General features: G+C 39.5%; 1 protein-coding gene across 11 annotated transcripts in view; it reads left to right on the top strand.

Annotated features, from left to right (window-relative positions):
- Positions 1-9,032: 9,032 nt before the first annotated feature.
- The window catches only part of STAU1 (staufen double-stranded RNA binding protein 1), a 45,259-nt gene continuing 32,882 nt past the window's right edge, over positions 9,033-21,409 (top strand). The window contains exons 1-4 of one of the 11 annotated variants that reach the window (XM_046678805.1): positions 9,037-9,111; positions 15,584-15,872; positions 17,808-17,932; positions 20,914-21,118. In XM_046678805.1, coding sequence (XP_046534761.1) covers positions 15,668-15,872; positions 17,808-17,932; positions 20,914-21,118 — 535 coding nt within the window. In that variant the 5' untranslated portion in view covers positions 9,037-9,111; positions 15,584-15,667. Of the gene's footprint in view, positions 9,112-9,680; positions 10,155-15,583; positions 15,873-17,807; positions 17,933-20,913; positions 21,119-21,409 lie in introns of those variants that run through there. The other 10 variants (XM_046678809.1, XM_046678804.1, XM_046678807.1 and 7 more) reach the window with 10 other exon arrangements.

The raw sequence follows: 21,409 nt of genomic DNA, 5'->3' as shown, positions 1-21,409 counted from the left end.
GGGGGGCGGGGGGCGGTAGGCGGCGGGTGGGGCCTAGGCCTCGGCGGGCCCGCGCGCCCGGCCTGCTCCCCGGGCCTCGCTCCCGCCCGCGGGGCCTTCCCGGAGGAGGCGGGTCCTCCCGCGCCCCCCGCCTCCGGGCGCCGGGCGGCCTGGACCCCGGCGCCCCGGCCCCTCCAGCCCTCGCTGGGGCAGAAACAGGTGCCACGCCGCCTTTCCTCATTCCTCCTCGCGCGCGGGGATACCGAAGTTATTCCCGGGGCGCGGGGCGGGGGTCCCCGCTTCACGTCCCTGGGATCCGGAGCATCGGAATCGCCCCAGGCGGGTTTGTAGCGTAGTGGCCACTACACGACCCCGGTGTCCAGCGCGGGCACAAATCCCAGCTCTGCCTCCTTCGGCAAGTCGCCTAAACTCTTTGTGTTTTGGTTGGAGAGAGGGGCTAACGCCGTTCCTGCCTCTTAAAGGCTGTTAAGGTTCAGTGAAATGGGGCGTGTAAGGCGCTTATCGGAGTGCCAGACCCACAGCGTGTCCCAATAAACCGTCTGCATAATTTATTAGCGTGATATTAAGGGGTAACTTAATGGGTAGAGTGGACAGAAGTTGACCTAGCTTCCCGTTTGGGTTTCCTTGGAGGCAGAAGGGTCCTGCGTGCCCGCCGCCAGCGCCGGGGCGTTGTTTTGGGGTCACATCTGAGAGGGGCGTCCGTTTAATTGGGACACACTGCGAGCAGGCCGTCTGAAAGAGGGGTGCTGTCGTTTCCAGCTCCGCCGACAGCTCCGAGACTTTCTCCACTTCCCTCGGGAGGAGCAACCTGTCTGTTTTTTCCTGCCGTCGTCGGCTTCTTGTGGTCATTCCGTTTCTGGGAAAGTTGCTGGCAGAAGCTTGAGTTCAGCAGGCCTTGATGGAGCACTTGCTGGGTGTCAGGCTCCGCGGCGGTGGGGGGTGGTGTCCGAAGCTGGAGCAATGTCTGTCCTTCCTGGCGCTCCATCTCTCGCTTCTAACTTTTCTCGCTGCAGCTCCGCTTGTTTTCCCTCCGTGCCTGTTGGCTGGCTTTCCTTTTATGCCCTTGCCCCACCTCCGAGTTGCAGGATTGCTTATGTGGAAGTTTTCTTCCGTTCCGGCGAAGATGTGTGCTTCGGTCTGGTCTGCCTCTGTTCTCTGGCTGTGGGGACGTTTTTAAGGTCACTCTTCCCTTCTGCTCGTAGCTTGAGTTGTTTAGAGGGTGGTGGGGAAGGAGAGTTAAACCAGATTTCGGGTTGATTTTGGGTTTTCAGGAATCAGTGTGCTTACCAAATGTAAATTGCATTGCTGCTGCTTGAAGTGAAAATGAAAAACACCGTTGGATTGGAGACGGAGCAGTTTTAGATTCTGGGGACAGGTGGGATTTTTACAACAGCAGCGTTATTTAAGGATACTGAGTTTCTTGTAGTTTTATACTTAGCTGTAGTATAGGTGTACCCTTCGTTGAGGAAATGCAGCTCACGGAGGTTCAAATTTACAAGAGTATGGAATGTTTGCTGTACTCGGTGATCCTCCTCTATCATAGGACTGGGGCCCGTCGTAAAGTTCTTTCCTGAACTTTGATTTTAATGTACACCTCTCTCTCAGTAACACACATGATGCAAAGTGGCCTTTCTGTTTTTGACACTTTCCTAGAATTTTCTGACACTGAGTCTTACCATCGTTTCTAGTTTAAAATCTTTGTTTGGATGACTTTTTAAAAACACCTAAGCAAACAACTATACAAACAATACAAAGTGGGTCTTCTGCCATATTGAAAATTGTGGTTTTAGAGAAATGATATTTTAATATTGCAGTAGATAACCTAAGTTTTAAAACTTTTTATCATGGAAAACATACGAAAGTTGAACACTATAGAGAACCACCATGTAGTGGTCGCTCAGCTTTGACAGTTAACTCGTGGCGAAGGTCAAGCTTGTTTCGTGTAGTACCCCCACCCCCAAACTGGGTTATTTTGAAACAAATCCTAAACATCATGTAATTTTACCAGATTGCTCCACACTGTTAATCTGTCACAAAATTTACTTTTAGTAGAATCATAGTTCTCATCTTTTTTTGTTGGGCACATATGATTACTATACAGCAGAAAAAGGTGAGCAGCCGAATTAGCTCTTGGTTCAGTGCTCACCCCTCTCAGAGTCATAGCCAGAATGTTGCCTTGCTTCTTTGTGTACAAAAGCAACAAGTCTTGAGCTGTTCATGACTATGTTTGAAAAGCTATCAGAAATACAGATAGCCCTAATCCTGCTTTGGTGGAGGCCTACCTGTTAAACTACCTTTAATGGAGAATAATTTTGTGTCAGAGTTAAACTACAGTTAATAACTCATAATGAAACTTTCAAAATTTTTTTACGTTAGTTGTGTAAATATGCTGTTATCACCTTAAGATTTAAGAATTAAGCAGAGGATATCTGATTTCAAAACTCTGTGTTGTAGAATTATTTTCCAAAGACCACCCACCACCATCTGCTGTATTTACAAACAAATTTAGTAAGTATGAATGCATTCACAGCGTAGATGTTCATGTTTTTCTTTCATGTCTTAAAAAGAGATCTCTTCTTGAATAGAAGTTGACAGGAATATTATGTTTGTTGTTGTTACTTAATTTTCAGATTTCTGGTCCTGAACGATTTGCAGCTTTTAGACCTATAACATCGTTATTTCAGTTGTGTAAGTTTGCTTTTGAGCTTGATCAGGTACACTGAAAATATATGTTATGTTTTAGTTATTACAACCTGGGAGATGGGGAGGGATATGCATACCTCTTAAAATTAACTTAGGGAAAAAAAAGAACCAGTTGGATATCTAAGAAAGGACACAAAATGTACTTGACTTAAAAAAAAATGCTTAGTGTTTCCCAGTAGGCTTAAAGTAAAACTTTTTAAGTATTTGAAATTGTTACCATAAATACAATTTGTTCAGACTAAATTGCTCTCTTTTAAGATTCAGCCAGAAAGCCCATTTATATAGAGATTATTTTAGGTTTAGAAATGAGCATGACTCCCAGAACTTCCCCCCACTTTGGAAGTCCAGCCCGTTAGCATTACTCTGGATGTAATCGTTGAGTATGGAGCTATCCTGTGCTGCTCACCCAGTCTCCCCAGTAGGACCAGGAGGATGTTAGGTGTGGGAGGCACAGAGGGGGCCTCAAGCTTGTAGGGCTCCTTCCTCTGGTGCCCTTTTGCTGGATGGAGTGAGTGAAATTCTCCAGGATAAACAATGAACTTTCATGAAAGAAAAGGTGTTTTTGTGTGGGATGTCATCAATTGATTTCAGGGGCCTTATTTTTATGAGCCTCCAAACTGGATCATCTTATTTGGCGTCAGACTCAGAGACACAGAATTGCTCAGTTTGGGGAAATGTGAATCCTCCCCCTCAAGTGAGAGCTTTCCGGGTTGCTTGCTTTCTCTCAGAACGGGATTTTGGAGCCTTCAGAAATGTTCAGAGAATTTTATAGCAGATGTTGTTTCACACTAGACCTGCAACAGGTTGTTTTAAATTAATTTCTGGTGACAGAGACATTTGTGGTTAAAGTGCTTCTGGTGTAATTTTCTACATGAGCTTTTCTTTAAACAACACCTCATCAAAATCAAGGCTATAGCATTTATGCTGTTCTAGAAATGTATAATTTACATGTTAGAGATTGAACTTTGAGAAAACATGTTAGTTACTGATTATTTTTCTCCAACATTTTATTATGAAAAATTTCAAACAGATAAAGTTTAAAGAATTTTAGTGTACACCTCTGTATCTGTCACCTACTTTCTGCCATTAACTTTTTAGTATGCTTGCTTTGTCACATGTTTGTTCCATCTGTCCATTTCTTAATTCATTCATCTATTTTATTTTCCGATACGTTTCAAAGTAAATTGCAGCGTCAGCACACTAGATACTTCAGCATGCATATCTACAGTTAATTTTAAATTGAGACATCTTTATAAGGTTTTCCTAGATCTTTAAAAACCAAGAGCTTTGTTGATTTTTGTTTCCAATTTTGCTTTGACTTCAGAACTCTTGCTTTTTAAAGGAAATTGTTTAATGAATTCTTGCACCAAGGAATGCTTATCTGTAAATCAAGTATTAGAAGCTTGAATAATGTTGACCAAATCCTTTGTTCTCACCTAGTAAGGAGATAATAGGATTATACCTATATAGCTAGTTGATCTTAACAAATGCCACCAGATGGATGGCTTGGATATCTGTTTTTCCGACAACTTAATGCTTTGAACTAAAAAACCTTACCAAAGAAAGTTATTTACTATTTGAAAATGGTAAAATGGGGAACTTGCTGCAAATAGCTTAATTTATTTTTAAGTATTTAGGTTTCCATAGTAGTGAATAAGATTGATGTAAAAGTGATTTATGTCACCAAATAAGTGATGGTAGAAACAAATTCTCGGCTTAATTATATTTTCTGGAATTACACATGTTCATTTCTTTGTTAAAGGAGTATATTCAGGGGGCTCCCTCCAAGTGTATTTACTGAAAGCAAAAGTAGAAAAATCTATCCAAGAAAGTATTTGCTTTCGATTAAAAATTAGTCTTCTAAATATTAAATCTGTGGCCCATCTGCTTCTGTTTAATCTGGAATCTAATTTGGGAAAGAAGTGCGATGACTTTGTGAGTTTCTAACAGTAATGGAAGCAAAACAGGCCATTGTATTATAATATGATGCAGAGTTCAGAATCGTCCTGGAATTTTTTATCATGTCTACCCAGGTGCAAAGTCTCAGAAAAATCTATCCAAGTGCCGCCGGGTCTTTGCCCTAAGTGAAAATGAGTGCTCATAGATTGTCTCTCTATTTGATGGAGCTTTAGAACTGGTTGCCCAGTGAGTAGGCTGATTTTAGTCAGCATGTTCTCTATTCCTATTTAAAATGTTTTTTTTTTTTACAAGTGGTGTGTAGCTATAAGTTTATATTTATAGATGTTTATGTCACTGAGGCCAGGACTGGTGAATTTGCTGGATGATAATATTTGCTACTATTTATTGAGCTCTTACCATGTGCCAGGTTAGGATTACAGGGTGAGGGTTATTTGATGCAGGAAAGGAATCTGAAAGAGCAGGTTGAATTTATCTAATAAAATAAAAGCTGCTGTTTATTGAGCTGTTCCTTTGTGCCAAAGGTTGAAGTAGATGCTTCATGTTGTATTTCACAACATACTCACAAACGTCTTTGCACGTGAAGGGTCCTAATAGCTGAGGATACCCAGGCCCATGTGGGAGGCCAGCTAACTGGAGCGGGGTCCTGAGCTCTTTCCACTGAACCACACTTCAGCTCCAATTATGCTCAGGTGCTTTTTGTTCAGGATAATTTATTCTGCTTGTCACCAGTGCTTCCCCCACTCTCCCACCCACTACAGTTAGGATAAATTTTGTTCACTAGAACTTTAGACCAATTTGGAAAAAAGTCTGGTGCAGTGATACTCAGTTTTTTAAATGAACCCTATTCATCATTCCCTAGAAATAGTTTGAAGATTCACAATTTGCTTTTGTTTGTTGTGATGGATTGCTGCAGTCAAATTAAAGTAAAATTTTTAAGCTGATAGGGTTGTTGCCGGGTCGGGAGGTGGGGTCCGTACAAGTAAATGGAGAGGAGGGTGTTTCATTAACCTTTGTGTTGAAGAAGGCTCTCCCCTAAATTATTGCTATAATCCTTCATGAAGTTTGTTAAAAATGATTTATTAACTATAGACAAGGTTGTTGCTAAGAAAATTGGTTTCTTTCAAATTATAATGTTCTGTTTTATTGGCAATGAGTTAACAGCACTTCCAGTTAACTTTATGGGGTTGTTGCCCTCTTTGATTCCCAGCCGTTTCTTTCTTTCTTTCTTTTTTGAGGAAGATTAGCCCTGAGCTAACATCTGTGCCCATCTTCCTCTACTTTATACGTGGGACGCCTGCCACAGCATGGCTTGCCAAGCAGTGCTTAGGTCCGCACCTGGGATCTGAACTGGTGAACCCCGGACCGCCAAAGCGGAACGTGTGAACTTAACCGCTCTGCCACCGGGCGGCCCTGATTCCCAGCCATTTCTAACATCCATTTTCTGGCTGCTGGTAATGGGAATATTTAATGTAACTTTCCGTTACGTATTGAACTGCCTCCTGAACAGTTTTTTCTTTTCGGTTTCTTTGAATTGATGATCTCCTGAATAAGAAGCCTCTCTGGTCCTCCACTCAGGCAGTGGTCATCTCTTACGGCTAGACTTAAAAGCCTAGGTGACTGAAATGAAATGTGCTTTGGATTGGGGTTTTAGTGAGGGGTGTATGAGTTTCCATTCTGCGTTTAACCTCAATTGAGGTGGCCGTGTAGTCTGTAATGACATACGTGTGTCTCATTAATCATGAAAAGGTGTTGGAAATGTGTCTTTTCTAGGGGTGAAGTGAGCAGATAACGCTTCTTAAATTGTTACGATATTAGCTCCCCTCTCATGAGCTAACTCATGAGAGTTATGATCTAACTGGATCTTGTCTGATTCTCGCACACTTTTTCTTTTTTGGAGTCCATGCTTTCTATAGATTAAAATTAACTGAGGCATGAATTTTCTACTCTTGCAGATTCCACCCTGACACAAATAGGGCCATTGTGTGCTGATGCCATTATGATTTTGTACAAAATGCTAGGCAGTCCTTTCCCTGTCAGAAAGATGATTTATATGTAATAAGTTTGGTTATGCGTGGAAGCTTATGTTGCACAATTTGAACCAACTTGCTCAGTGGGACTCCATGATCCTTTACCTAGATGACGGTCAAACATGGTTAGGTAAATGTTTCCTTTTGGTTTGTAGTAGAATGAACCTTTAGTTTGAGTACTGCTAGGTACTAATTTCCTTGTTAACCAAGAATTTATCATTTAAGCACTAAACTTAAAAAGGAATAGTAAAAAAAGACCAAATTTTTTTTGGATGAGGTTCTTTCTAAGTTTGCTACATTTTTTTTCTTAAATAGTATGTTTTGAACATGATTTATTAATGTTATTTTATAATATCAGTTACCATGTACCCTAGGAAAAAGATGTTTAACCACCGTCTTTGGTATGGCATGTCATAGATTATAAGCATTTCACGTACATTACCAGGTAACCCACCCAGGAATCACACGATTATTGTTTTATTAACATATTAAATTGGTGGTGGTAACCTTATTTAGTAAATTAAAAGGTTGAAGCCAAGAGGTGTAACTTGCTCAGGGTTATTTAGCTGAGTGCCAGAGTTGGGACCCAAACTTGGATCCCTTTTCAAGAATTTTCTGCACCCTAGCCAAACAGCTATTTGCTAGCTGGTTTGCCCTTATCCTGTGTCAGCATTTTGCAGCCAAGAGGTCTTTTATGTTCTTTTGTGTCTCCTTTAGTTGTGAGATGATGTGTATTATAAGTGATTTGTTACTACTAATTAAAATACCACTGTGAAGTATTTATTTAAATTTGTGTTGGGTTTAAGGTTGTTCCTATACAATTGTGAATTCCACCAGGATGAGGGCTACATCTTATTTGTGCACTGTTCTCTTCCCGGTGTCTAGAATAGTGCCTGCAAATAGTAGGTGTTCAATAATTATTTGTTCCGTGAATAAAGCAATGAATTTAATTCACCCTCTTGCATTCTAGTATGCTTTCTTGAGTGGGAAAGAAAGGGAATTGGGCTTACCAGTCTTTCTTCTCTGCCACTGCTTGCAGTAAGTAAGTGCTATATAAATATACTGGTAATAAACATAATGGCTTTGGATTATCATTTGAAAATGGTTGGGGGATTTAAAAAATGTTTGCTCACGGAGGTGTGAATGTGTATATGAATCTCAGCTATTATTTATTTGTGTTGTGTCAAGATGTTTGAAACCTAGTGGTTGCAGACTGCTGTATTTCTCCCGCCTTCCTTTTTTCTTTGCTGTTAAGTTGTTGGCAGTTGTTTCTTACTCTTGTCATTATGTCTGACACTGGCAGTTCCCTTTTTCCATTCTAATGTTTTAATTTCTGGTTTGGGCTAGAAAACTAGATACCAAACCTGCCATTGTTGGTCAGCATAGGTGGGCTTGAATTGAGGGAAGTTCCATTGAAAAGGCATGGGCTCTATTAGGTGGTCTTAGACATCTGTTTGGGCTGCTCAGAGGCCTTTTTCAGTTCTCATTCATGCTAGTCTCTTGAATGGGTAAGATTATGGAACAACAGGGTTCTAGATTGGAAAGTTGTTAGTATAGTTTCCTGTTTACAGAAAGAAGAGCTTGAGTTGTTAAAACACTGTAGGACAAATTAGAGCTCATGATTTTATATCTGAAATCATCTGGACAGTGAACAGCTACTTTTTATTGTCTGTTAAGGCACAGTAGCAGTGAGCAATTGAAATGAGCAAAATTAGTTTATGTTGTAAAAATTCAAAAAGCATCTCAAGGTAAGAAATTCTATTTGTTACTGACTACTACCATTTAAAAAGAAGGGAACCTCTAGATAAATCTGACCCAAGGGTTTGAAACTTAAATTCTTATGTCACCTAAAATCCAATTCTAAAGAATGATTATGATTTGGACTTACTAGAGGTAATGTGTTTTCATATTTGCAATTTAATGGAGGAATATTTACGTACAAAGTGGTGCCTTTCTGTAAATTTTCCCGTGTAGTTGCATTTGCATCACCAAACATATGGTCAGGACATCTATGAATAAAATACTTAGCCAGTAGTTAAAGGGCAAGGGAACCCCATAAGTTTAAAAGTTAGGCTTGTTTGATTGTCCAGTTTCTTTTTTAAAAATTAATTCTGAGGTGTTCACAGCTCCCTTATCAGGAAGTAATTGAGACTGAAAAAGGGAATTTCTGCTGGTTCTTATCTTTGTGTCTCTGCGAAGCACTCTCTGCCCAGTTCCCAGGCAGTCTTGTCTTTTGTAGACTCTAGTGTGTTGCTTCAAGCCATGACATCATCCTTTTAGAAACTTGCCTACTTGTAAATTTTAGGTTTCCCTAAAACTTCAGCATTATATATCTTCATTTTCAGAAAAAAATTTGCTTTAGTGAATTATTACTGTTTCTTATTTTCCAGGAGTTTCCTAACCACATAACCTCTCAGAACTGAACCAAAACAACATTGTTCGTGGAGCACCTCTTTTTAAGGTACACGTAATTTGGCTCTGTAATTTCAGGCCTGTTCATAATCTGTAATATTTTTGCACTCTTCAGTGACTTGTGTGGAAAATGACTTTTACTTCTGGGTGTACTATTAGAGAAACAGAAGAAATTTTATGCAGTTTGAATTTCCTTTTACACTTGAGATTTAATTAGAAAGTAAATGCAGGGAAAGTTGTTGGCAAGACTGTAAAACCCTCTAGCCAGCACTGCCATATACTTTAAATGTAGACAGGAAAATTGACCACCGAAGTTGTCATTAAACGTAACTCCCTCAATAAGTCTCTTGATCATAGAAACTTTTGTAGTTTGCCTTTGACTTTTCGGATTATGTTAAATCTGGTTTTCAAACTTGTGGAAATAATCCAGTGTTGTTGTCTCCTGTGAGATTAGGTTATGAATCAAGTTCTGTTCACCACTGGCCGCTTATGATCTAGACCAAAAAAGTTTTCTGCGAGTGTTCAGGATTTTACAGACTTTTGTCAGGGCACTGCAGAGTCCACTACGCAAACTAGCAACGCTTTGTGTTTTTTAGCACTTCCCCTCCAGGAGCTGAAAGCACATTGTCATGCCATGTCTCTGGGGGTGGTAATCAGTGGACAAGTTAACCCAACTTTCTTTGGGGATGAGGAAATTGAAGCACAAGGAAATTATAGAAGTTGCACAAAGTTTAGTGAATGGATTTACGCTCATCACGCTGACTCATCACGCTGAATTTGTAAAATGCTTTGTTTGTCAAAGAACTGAATAACTGTTACCGTGCCTCAGGATTCCTTCAGTGGTTTAGCTCTCACATTGCTACAACTGAAGCTTTGTCAAATATCCTGTTACAAAGTGCTTTGGAGAAACTGAGGTACCCGACAGTGGATTGCCAAGAGTTGGACATGTAATTGCTCTCTGAGTTGGAATAGAACTGAAAGCCACCACTCAGAAGTTTGATCAGTTTTAACATCGTTGGTTGCTACTTAGCAGCGAGGCTGGTTTCTTAGAAACTGGGTCTTGGCACTGATCTGTTTTGCATGAAGATGATGGTAAGTGCGGTTGTGTTTCTGGGTAGATGCCACATGGTTACAGACTACAAATTCCCTTTTCTGAAAGGAAAAGCCAGTTAACTGTTATGTTGAACCGAGCCCTTTCTTACTCAAGAATATGTCAGTGCTGCTCTTAAAAATAGGCAGCAAATCATGCACAGATATTCATTTTGATTGGTTTAAAACATTTTTATGTGTTTTTATAAGTTTAGATTTTAAAAACACTTTCATATTTACAAAAATGGTAAGTATTCGAATTTATTTTTAAGAATTTCTTCTAGGGAAGGGCTAAGCTTTCAAAGCTGGAAAAGAAAATAAGGTTTGCAGTTTGTTAGGCTGCAGGGCTAAATTTTTTTTTCACTTTAGTACAGACTATTGTGTGATGGTTTTTCTAGGATGAACAATTAATAATTAATTCTTTTTTAGGAAATGTTTCTTTAAATGGACCACCCAATGGTTCCATTTGAGTGGAAAGAAAATCCTCCGTTGCCTCTTTGGCATTGGGCCAGGTGCGAGACGGGGCCGCAGTCAGTCACTTGTATCCGATGCAAAGGTCTCGAGCAGCCTGGGCTGTTTCCAGGCATTATTGTTGGCCGCTTTTATTGTCTTGCGAGTGATTGTGCCTCCTCAGGGCTACTTCTCCTGCGTCTTTCTCTTGAGTACCAAGTACACAGTGGTCTTTTTTTTTTTTTTTCCTTTTGAGTAGGTTTGTCATACTTCTTTTAAAGTATCTTTTCTTACTGTGTGATTTGATATATCGGCCTGCTATTGGACATTATTTGCTTGACATTGACTTTGTCTTTTTGGAAATGATTATGTAGGATGATAATGATTGCTGTGTTTCTCTATGTGTGGCTGTCTTGCCTATAGGTGTTTGGATGTTTAGAGTCAATGAATCGCTGTTTCCTGGGGGCAGAGGATGGCAGGTGCTGGTTGGGGGTGAAGGTGGGGAGATATGGTGGGTGGGTGGGGTAAGTTTACTTGCAGAAAACATGTAATCACATTGCAACTAGAAAAGTGTGTCAAAAAAGGATCTTGGAAATAACTGTTGGATGTGAGGGAATGATATGGGTATTTTAGGTGTGTATTTCCAGGGTATTGTAGGGAAAGTGGTTTATTCCTTAGCTTTTTGTAGTTGTTGACAAATGTCTCTGAGAGTGGAGCCTTTCAAAAACTAAAGAGAGGGGCCAGCCCTGTGGCTGAGTGTTTAAGTTCGTGCACTCCGCTTCGGTGGCCCAGGGTTTCGGAGGTTCGAATCCCGGGCGCAGACGTAGAACTGCTTGTCAGGCCACGCTGAGGTGGCGTCCCACATGCCACAACTAGAAGGACCCACAACTAAAAATACACAACTATATCCTGGGGGACTTTGGGAGAAAAAGAAAAAAAAATTTAAAAAAAAACACCAAACCAGAACAGATAAATAGATTTAGTTAATTAAAGATCTCTTCTTGTGTCTTTGAGGAAAAGTTTAACAAATAGGTTCTTTCTAGCACTTAAGAATGTACAGTCTGCCAAATAAGGGTTCACATGTTGTAGATGCTTAAAACATTTTTGTTGGATATTGAATGAATATATCCTAAAATTGCTATTGATACTGCCAGTGCTTTCTCAGGGCAAGGAGCTAGAGTACTCCTGTGTACCTCTGCCCGCACTACACAAGATTTAATGAAGGACTTTGAAGTGGGGATATTTAGTGAAATGTTTGTGGCTATCTTAAAGCTTGTCCAGAATTGGGATGACTGCTTTCTTTTGTTTGTATGTTTCTTTTCTTTCTTTCTTTTTTTTTTTTTTTTTAAAAATCTTGTTTGGAAACATCACTTATTACAAAAGGAAATTTTTTTTTTTTTTAAGATTGGCACCTGAGCTAGCAACTGTTGCCAGTCTTTTTTTTTTTTCCCTGCTTTATCTCCCCAGATCCCCCTGGTACATAATTGTATATCTTAGTTGCAAGAAATGATGTGTTGATTACACAAAAGTATAGATACTTCATTATAAGTCATGTATTAATCCAGTTAAAAAATTGAATATTAACAGTGATGTTTTTCCATAACTGCTGAAGTAGTTATTTCATACTACAACAATTTAACAGTCTGTGGCTGAAAGTGAATAAGGCTAAGCACTATTGCACATCGTTCTGTAACCTGTTTCTAGAAGAATCTGCCTTCTTGTGCTTAAATACATCACTCAGACTGCGCGCTCAGTGTGGCCTAGGTGGATTTGCCGCTGAGTGAGCAATATGCACTTTGCGCCTGATTGCTTTTTAGCACATCGTGTATGATTTTAAAAAATGCTGTCGTAGACTTGATGTGTCCATGTTCCCCTTCCCCACAACCTGTTAAAGAGTACTTGACACTTGTAAAATGGAAGCTGCCAGCCAAGGAGAGTATTTTTACGAGAAAATTTTTGTGTCACCAAGCCAAAGTTAGACCCTGGAGGGACTTGAAATTAGGAATCTTTTAAAAAGAGGTACCCATGACTCTATCCTATCACCCCTCTTAGTGTTAGAGTGCTTATATACGCTCCATAAAGTTAGGATTCGAGAATAGGATGATCCTGTTTTCCTGAGTTGGTGTCTAAAGCTCTTCCAACAGGAGAAGCCCAGGAGATGAAAGGCCCACCTCTGTGCTGGAGGCAGGGAAATGGCAGCATGGCACAGGCTTAGCAGAGGTGTTTCCAGCACTGGGGACACTGAAGAGTCTTTGTGTTTCAAACTTTTCAGCCTAATTTTACTGTGTAATATTGTTCTTCTGTAAGATGATTCTAACAAAGCATTTTAATCTCTCTTGAATCCCTAATTTATTTGGTGGATAACAATTCTTTAAAACAGGTTTAAAGGAAAAGACAAGTTTTGATGTAAGGATTTAATCTTCAGGACAGAGTACTGTTGAGCAACAGGTTCTAAATTCATACAGAAATAATCATCTCCAAAATTCCATGATTCCCTGAAAGTGGCTATGAACTATATAAATGGCAGTAGTGAAAAGCTTTGTTCTATGAATTATGTGGGTAAAGAATTTATTTTCCCCCATTCATAACTTTGATAGCTGCATGACTTCTCATTGAGAGAGGAGCGTCTGTTTGGGCAAAATATTAGCATCAACTTTTTAGAGCCTTTTGAGATGAAAAGGGGATTTTCTTTTCCTGTTTAAGAATGTAAGTTACTTATTACATTATAAGATTTTATTTTGTGGGTTAGTGTATGTGTACTTGAAACAGCATCCTTGGCCCCTCTGCCCACTAGATACCAGTAGGTCCTCCCATCCTCCAGTTGTGACAACCAGATGATGTCTGCAGACATTGTCAGATGTCCTTGGGAACAAAATTACCCCCTCTTTAGAATCACTGCTTTAGATTCTCTTTTCAGGCTTAAAGACACATAGAAGTGTTGAATTAGCAAATAACTAAAACTTTTTAGCAAATGAGTACTATTTGTTGAATTTTAGTATTGTTCATGTTGGAAATTAATGATTTGCAAAGTAGACAATCTTATTAGGAGAGTTTAAAAAATTTTTATTTGCAGTTTTGAACTGCTTGTTTCAACCAATTTTTATAAAGACATAACTCCTCCAGGTGAACTTCAGGCCAACATTTTTGAGACAATCGTAAGTAAAAGCCTGTTTGTTCTCTTTCTCAACTTCTAGAAAACCTATGTATTTATGTCTGTGACTGCAACTGCTGGCAGTAGGCCTGTTATAGACAGCATTAGACAAAAAGGATCCCTTTGGGCCCCACCTTTTCTAAATTTAGTTCATTCAGTCTCAGATTCTCAGAGCCACCCAGAGCAGAGTTGGGTTGTTTCTTCCGGGATACGGGTAGACTACGGAGCAAACACTTTGCTTTTGGCTTATTTTTTGACTGTGACCTGTGGTTGGTGTTGTGAAGTTGTGAGTACGCTTCTTACGATTTTTTTTTTTTGATAGAAAAGTGCCTTCCAGACAGAGTTTATAAAGAGAGGGAGGAAGAAGAAGTGAATAGAGGAGGATAGGGAAGATTGAGAGAGAAATATTTTTATTTTGGCAGCTGAAGGAAATAAAAACAGAGAAACAAGGTCATAGCTGACTTCTAAACGGTTCTGGACTTGTTTCTTGACACTGGCAGCTTGTCTGCTAAGACCATTATCCAGATCTTCAGTGGATCTCCTCTCTTATTTTGTTTTGATTTCAAAAGCGAACAAGAAACAACTGCAATATTGGGAAATTTTGTTGAATAAGGTAATGTTTATGCCTCTGCTATCCAAGTTATACTTCAGCTGAGGATGTTGTTGTTGTTTTGAGTTTTACAGTGCTTTTTGCTCTTGGCAAGAGAGAATGTGCCAGGACTCCTCAAGTAACTTAATTGCTCCGGTCATTTATCTCTTTCCAGAGGTCCAGCTTTAATTAAAAATCATTCTGAGCCTTTTAAAAAAATTAAAGTAGCGAACAATTAGTCTGTAAGAGAACTTCCAATTTGTTAGTTTGCTGGTTCCTGCTTTGGCTGGCTTTTTCTGCTCTTTGTTGCCACTGGTTATTTTGAAGTACTTTGGACTTGCTTAAACATTTTCAGCTTTTGAAGGATGGCCGTGAAAATGAGCACAACTGCTCTTATTTTGACTCATGAAAAATTTAAATGTATTTAGAAATAAAACCTTTGGAACTCAGAAGATGAAGTAAACAATCTCCTCTACTCAGGCTCCGCCCACCCACACCAGTAAGATTGCCGATCTGAAATCTGTTCCTCTCTTCTTCATCTCTACTTTTGCTTTTAACAGTACAAACACTATAGAATGTTCTTTGCTGTTCAAATAATTCTCAGGATTGTGCGCACTGATATGGGTGCAACCGTTTTCTTGTTTGGGGTCTGTAAATGAGACCATCTCAAACAAACCTCTTAGGAAAACAAATAGATCTTTTATCATCATAAGGAAAAAGAAACAGCAGAAGAAATTCCCCTTTCTTCAGTCACCTTCAAGGAAACTCTAAGGTGCCAATCTGGTACATGGCCCTTAATGTGGAAGCAGTATTTACAGTCACCTGTTAATGGTTTTATGAACCTGGGTTGCTTTCAGCTTCTTATAATTTTGAAACCAGAAACCTTTATCATATCCCGTATAGTATGGAAAACCTCTCCATATTTTTAAATTTGCATTTTTGAATATAAGCTGTAGTTTATAATTCTCAATATTCAGCAATAAATATCATACCCTACTGATTCTCATTTGTAAAATGAGCATGTGGGTTTTCTAAGTCATTTAAAAACACTGAAAAAGTCACAAGGCCAGGAACCTTACTGTATGCCAAGGAGAAACACATTTCTAATACATCAACATAGCTACATGCTAAATGGGGCCATTTTCGTACTTGAGTAGGTGACACCAATTTTGACTGAATATTGGCAATTACATATCTCCTCTATAATTTACCTTTTTATTTTCTTTCCCTTACAACTTTTAGGTAGAACTTTAGACTTCATAGCACTGAATTAACCTGCACTGAAAGCTGTTTACCTGCAGTTGTTCACTTTTGTTGAAAGTGACCATGTCTCAAGTTCAAGTTCAAGTTCAGAACCCATCTGCCGCTCTCTCAGGGAGCCAAATACTGAACAAGAACCAGTCTCTTCTCTCACAGCCTTTGATGAGTATTCCTTCTACTACTAGCTCTCTGCCCTCTGAAAATGCAGGTAGACCTATTCAAAACTCTGCTTTACCCTCTGCATCTATTACATCCACCAGTGCAGCTGCAGGTAAGCGTACAAATCCAAGTGTCTTCTGTTTAAAATGTTTTCCTAGCCTGTTTTCGGATCTGATAAGAGACTGCAGATGTAGGGAGCTCTCACATTTACCTTCAAGAAACAGAAGAAAGTATTACTGCTCACACTTCTTTATCCCAGATACGCAACACTTGGTTGTGCTTTGGGTTGATGGCGGCCTGAGTTGACTGACCGTTTCAAAGTGTAAGAAAGAGAATTGAGGGGGCTGGCCAGGTGGCATAGTGGTTTAGTTTGTGCACTCTGCTTTGGCAGCCTGGGGTTCACGGGTTCAGATCCCGGGCATGGACCTCACACCACTTGTCAGGCCACACTGTGGCAGCATCCCACATAACATAGAGGAAGATTGGCACAGATGTTAGCTCAGAGACAATCTTCCTCAAGCAAAAAAAGAAGATTGGCAACAGATGTTAGCTCAGGGCCACTCTTCCTCACAAAAAAAGAAAGAAAGAGAATTGAAAACTAAACTATAAAGCCTAGTCTACTATAGAGTGGTGGCTGGCAGAAAAAAATTCAACAATACCACTTTGCATATTCATTGTTATATGGAAAAATTCTACTTGTAAAATTATTTCCCAGTACTGACAAAGAACTCTTGTATGTGTAAGCCCCCTTTCTATACGTCAATAAGATTTTATCCCAAGCAGGGCGCAGCCAGATTTACTGGAAAGCAGAAGAGTGCATTGGCATTTGTTAATTTTTATTTTGAACAAGTAAGTTTAAGTTGAGATTCCAGAGATTTCAGAAATCATAGTGTGGACCAATTTGAAATTGAACAAAGAAGCAAAGATTTTTTAGAACGGACATAAGTTTAGAAGCATTCAAATATGATTATTAGGAAAATAAAAGTGAATTAGATGTGCTCATTGATTAGAAAAGACTTGAAACACCTGAAAAAAAAATTAAAAACAATATTCTTCTCCCCAGCCCCCGCCCAAAGTGGCAAAACCAATTTAAGGGAGGTGTCAGCATGTGTGTCTCCATACCAGAGTCACTTTATAACAAATTCTTTTCAACCCCTTATGCCTGACAATTTCCCTTGCATTTCCTCCTCCATCCTCTCATTTCCTTTACTTTGTAAATCTGTTGTTAGAGTGTAAGCTCGTCCTGCTCTCAGCTGCATGGCATCCATCACTCCACCTCTAGACTTCCTTGGACTGGCTCACCAGCCAGCTTCCTTGACTTGTGCTTGTCACAGTACCCAGAGATTCAGTGTTCCCCACATTTGCCATTTGAGACTGTCTTAAAAGGAAATGGCACAGACTATTTCAGTCCTCTGGGATTTATTGCTTTTTCTTCTAATGTGTTCTTGTAGCCACATCCTACTGACTTTGTAAAACTCCCGCCCACCTAGGCCATTTTATTTTACTTATATAATTGTCAGAAATAGATCATAGTTAAGGTCTGAGGATAGCAGCCTCTGAAGATAAGACTGAGGGACACCCCAGGAATGAGATGTTAACTGTGTGGAAAACAACAGTCATTGTTTGAGAACTGGTATAGACATGTTGAGTTTTGTGAAATAACGGGCAGGGTACAGTGACAGCTGTTGCGGTGCCCAGCGTGTCTCTGCTCAGTAGAGCTCCTTGTGATTCCCTTGGCTGGCTATGGTAGCAGTGCTTCATCTGATGGCAGCTCTTGCTTGCCTGTCTTAGTTTAGTTGTTCCCCTGACTTCTATTTTCTCTCTTTTGAAGACACACCCTCTCCTAGGTTACCTGGCTTCACCTGGTTCAGAAACGATCCCAGCTGTGTGTTCAGGCTTGCGCCCCCAGTGTGGTTTGCCGTTTTGCGTCACTGCTGCTCTGCATCCTTAGACCTTCAGTGTGATTGCCCTCTTTTTTCGTATCCCTGGGAGAGCAGCAGTCTTATATACTGCTAGTTGACTTCAATGCTCTTACGTTATTTTTCAGTTCCTTCTAACATGGCACACCCCAAAGAGAAAACCCCAATGTGTCTTGTGAATGAGTTAGCCCGTTTCAACAAGATTCAGCCTGAGTATAAGCTTTTGCGTGAGCAAGGTCCAGCTCACTGTAAGGTAAATATTGTCCTTACTGCTTGTGCGTTTATAACCCACCAGGAATGTTTTCTTTTTATACTGTTGCAAGTGGTGCTATAATTCAAAATACGTATTTTCAAACTGCTGAGGTTGTCATAAAGAGTTGCAAAAGTATAGATTTTTGGCGAGTTGCTTTTTTCCTCCTTGCAGAATGGGTAAAAAAAAAGATATGCTTCTTTTTGGGATACTTGGCTTTTAAAACTCCATTTAGTGTGTGTTTGTTTAGGACTCTGGATACAGGCAGTTCTCAAGCACTTGTGAATGATTTCCTGTGAATTTTCCAGGCTCTGGGCCTCCTGGCTGCAGCCTGCCTCTGGCTCCTTTCCTGCTTGTTTGCACGTGTCCCTTAGACTGGGCAGGGAGAGGAGGTGAACGGAGAATCAGTTTTGCTACTTGTTGGCAATCCAGGTAAAAGGTTTGAAGATGAGGGGTAGAAATTAGTCTCAAAGTGAGTATTTTGGATTATCTCTGATTTCAGTTATTCTTGTCATTCCCCTTATCTTAAAGAATGAAAGACTGACTGTAATTTGAATTTGTGCTATTTGTTATTCAGGAATTCAGTCTTTTATGCTTGTTTGATATCTGTGCTAATGTATATCTTGGAACTTAAATGTTTGCATATCTGGCTTTATCTTTTGTAGCTGTAATATGAGAGGACACAGTATGAGAGATAAGGAATTGGGCCTCCTATTTCTGATCTTAGCCTTGCAGTAAGATAATATAATTAAGGATGAGTTGTCTCTTTATGCCTCATTTTTCTTGACATGCCAACCTCAGTCAAGCCTTGAATGATACCAAGTTTCTCTTTTCATTTGATTAACAGTAACATCAGCTGGGGTCGTAAGTAAGCGCCATAGGGTAGCATGGTTAGGTGAGTTGCCTTTGGAGTCAGACAGATCAGGGTTTGAATCCTAGCTTCTTACCAGCTGTGCGACCTTGGCCAAGTTACTATTTTTTTTTGAACCTCAGTTTCCTCATCTGTAAAATGGGTATAATAATACCTACCAAATAGGTCTATTGTGAGAATTAGAGACTATGTGTTAAAGTGTGGAGCACAATGCCTGGCACTTAGTAAATGCTTGAGAAATGGTAGCTATTATTATTAAGCAATTATGTGTTTAAGAAAACCAGAAGTTTCCCACTCATATGAAGCTAATTTTAACATTATTCTAAAGCATAATTATATTTGAAATGTTTCTTTACTTTCGGAAGGCAATTAGTCATTTTCTATAACTGTTCTGTTTCTTCTACAGGATTTTTTTTGCAGACCTTAACTTTGGGATTCCCTTTATTATAACTGTGTTTGGTATTTTTTAAAACATGTACTTTCTCACTTGAACTTTAGTGCTTTAGGTAATTTGGCTATATGTTCAATCTATAACCGCATTTTGCATTTTTTTTTTTTTTTTACCTACAAGTTGTTCAAAAAGGAAAAGTTATTCCCTCCTAGATGACTGATAGACTATTTAAAAAGTCAGAGGTCTGGTGTACTTTTAATTCTATCAAAACCAAAATTCTAACCTTGCTACCAACCCTCCACGCAGAAGACAGCAGAGTGGTAACATGTCGGATGGAGAAGGTCCTGGAGAAAGGCAAGACTGTTCATGAAATTAACTCTTTTTTTGTTTTTTAGCATTTTCCCCTTCAGTATCTTTCCATGAAAGGATCACAGAAATGCCCCTGGGATCGCACAGTGTTGCGGGCTTCTGCTTTTTGACTTCTCAGGCCAGCCAGGGTTTTGAGTTGACTATTGGTGCTTACATGAGTAACCTTGTAAACGGCAGCATAAATACAGGAGAATCCTAATGTTTCAAGGGGATGAAGCGTTCTTTCATTTTTCCCCTTTAGTGGAAGCTGTGCACTGAGGGAATCCTGAAGTTAAGACCTACAAGAAAAATCAGCTGTGAAGGGAAGTCACTCCCATCGCTTCAGGCACCTAGGTTAAATGACCTTGACATACTCAAACCAACATTTCTCATGTAAATTATTTATAAATAAACGAAGTGATATTCAGTGATACAGAAAATCAGAAAAATAAAAGCTACAAAGGTAGTGAGTCAGAATCACTTTGGGAGCTTATTAAAAATACCCATGGCTAGGATCTCCCCTCCTGCTTTTCCATCGAAATCCCTGGGCATGTATATTTTCCCAGGCTTCCCAGGTTATTCTTCAGATGCATACCAGAGTTAAAGAACTGTGCTATGATGGGTCATAGTTTTTTGACAAAGTAGTAATTCAATACTACTAGGATTAACATAACCTAATTTTAAGAATGGAGCGTGTGCTTGGGTTACCTTTATACTTAAAAAGGAGAAAATAGTCTTGCCATCGTTAGCATTTGTTGAGGACAAAATTAGCTGTTTTGGATGCCTCTTTAGAATTGAGTTCAGAAACGTTTTTAGATCTTTGCTTGGGTCTGATTTTCTTCTGAAAGTAGAGGCAGCGTCTGAATAGTGCAGTCTTAGGAAAATAAAAGGCAACATTTTAGAACCTGACATTCCCAGACTTGTTCAAGTTTTTGTCCTAATGGGGTTGTGTTTTCAGACAAGAGTCCAAAAACACTTTACAACATCAAAACAAATGTTGTCTTTAATTTGTATGAGATACTACTGTGTGTCTAAATTGAGTTTGCTAAATTTCTTCCATGAGAAGTAATTGAAGACAATTTCTTTTTGGATGGCTTCTAAATAATCAGCATCTAATATTTTAACGTGTAAGAAAACATTTTTTAATCTCTGTACTTACCCCCATCTTTCAAAGCATAGTTTTTTCATGCAGTGTATACAATGCTAATCAATGATATATATCTCTTTTTGTGTTTATAAAAACAACAGAAAGGGGGATCTTTTTAATAACCTGGCCTTTTAAATCATGATCATAAAAAATGTTCAAGGTCCGAGTGACATATTACAGTCAACATCAGGTTTCATGAATTGAGAGCTCACAATTTTCATTTGTAGGTGTTTACAGTACAGCTAACACTTGGAGATCAGCACTGGAAAGCTGAAGGAACTAGTATTAAAAAAGCCCAGCACACAGCTGCTGCCAAAGCTTTGGAAGGAACAAAATTTCCTAAACCTATAGTCCACCCTTTTCGTAGCGAAGGAAGGAATCCAGGTATTATGCGTGGGCCAAGACAGGTTCCTTTCAAAAGTGTGTCTAGAGGTACCCTTTGAGTATATGTATATGAATTATTTCTTAACTAACTTGTTGGTTTTCAAAGCACAGATTCTGCACTACCAGTGGCAAAAGCTTACCTTTTCATAGTCCTTAACCTTATTCTAAAGCAGTGGTACCCAATCTACGGTCCTGGACTCCTGACTGATCTGGAGAAGTGGTCATGGGAGATGGGGCGTGTCACCAAACGATTTCTAAGATTTCAGGAAAGCTTAATGCTAATACGTTTTTTTTTCCTTGATAAGATTATATACAGATTGCCAAGAATGTAGGCTTTAG

The sequence above is a fragment of the Equus quagga genome, chromosome 12 (assembly GCF_021613505.1).
Source record: "Equus quagga isolate Etosha38 chromosome 12, UCLA_HA_Equagga_1.0, whole genome shotgun sequence".
NCBI classification, from domain to species: domain Eukaryota; kingdom Metazoa; phylum Chordata; class Mammalia; order Perissodactyla; family Equidae; genus Equus; species Equus quagga.
The sequence above is the reverse complement of the archived record's forward strand: the minus strand, read 5'-3'. Positions and strand labels throughout refer to the sequence as shown.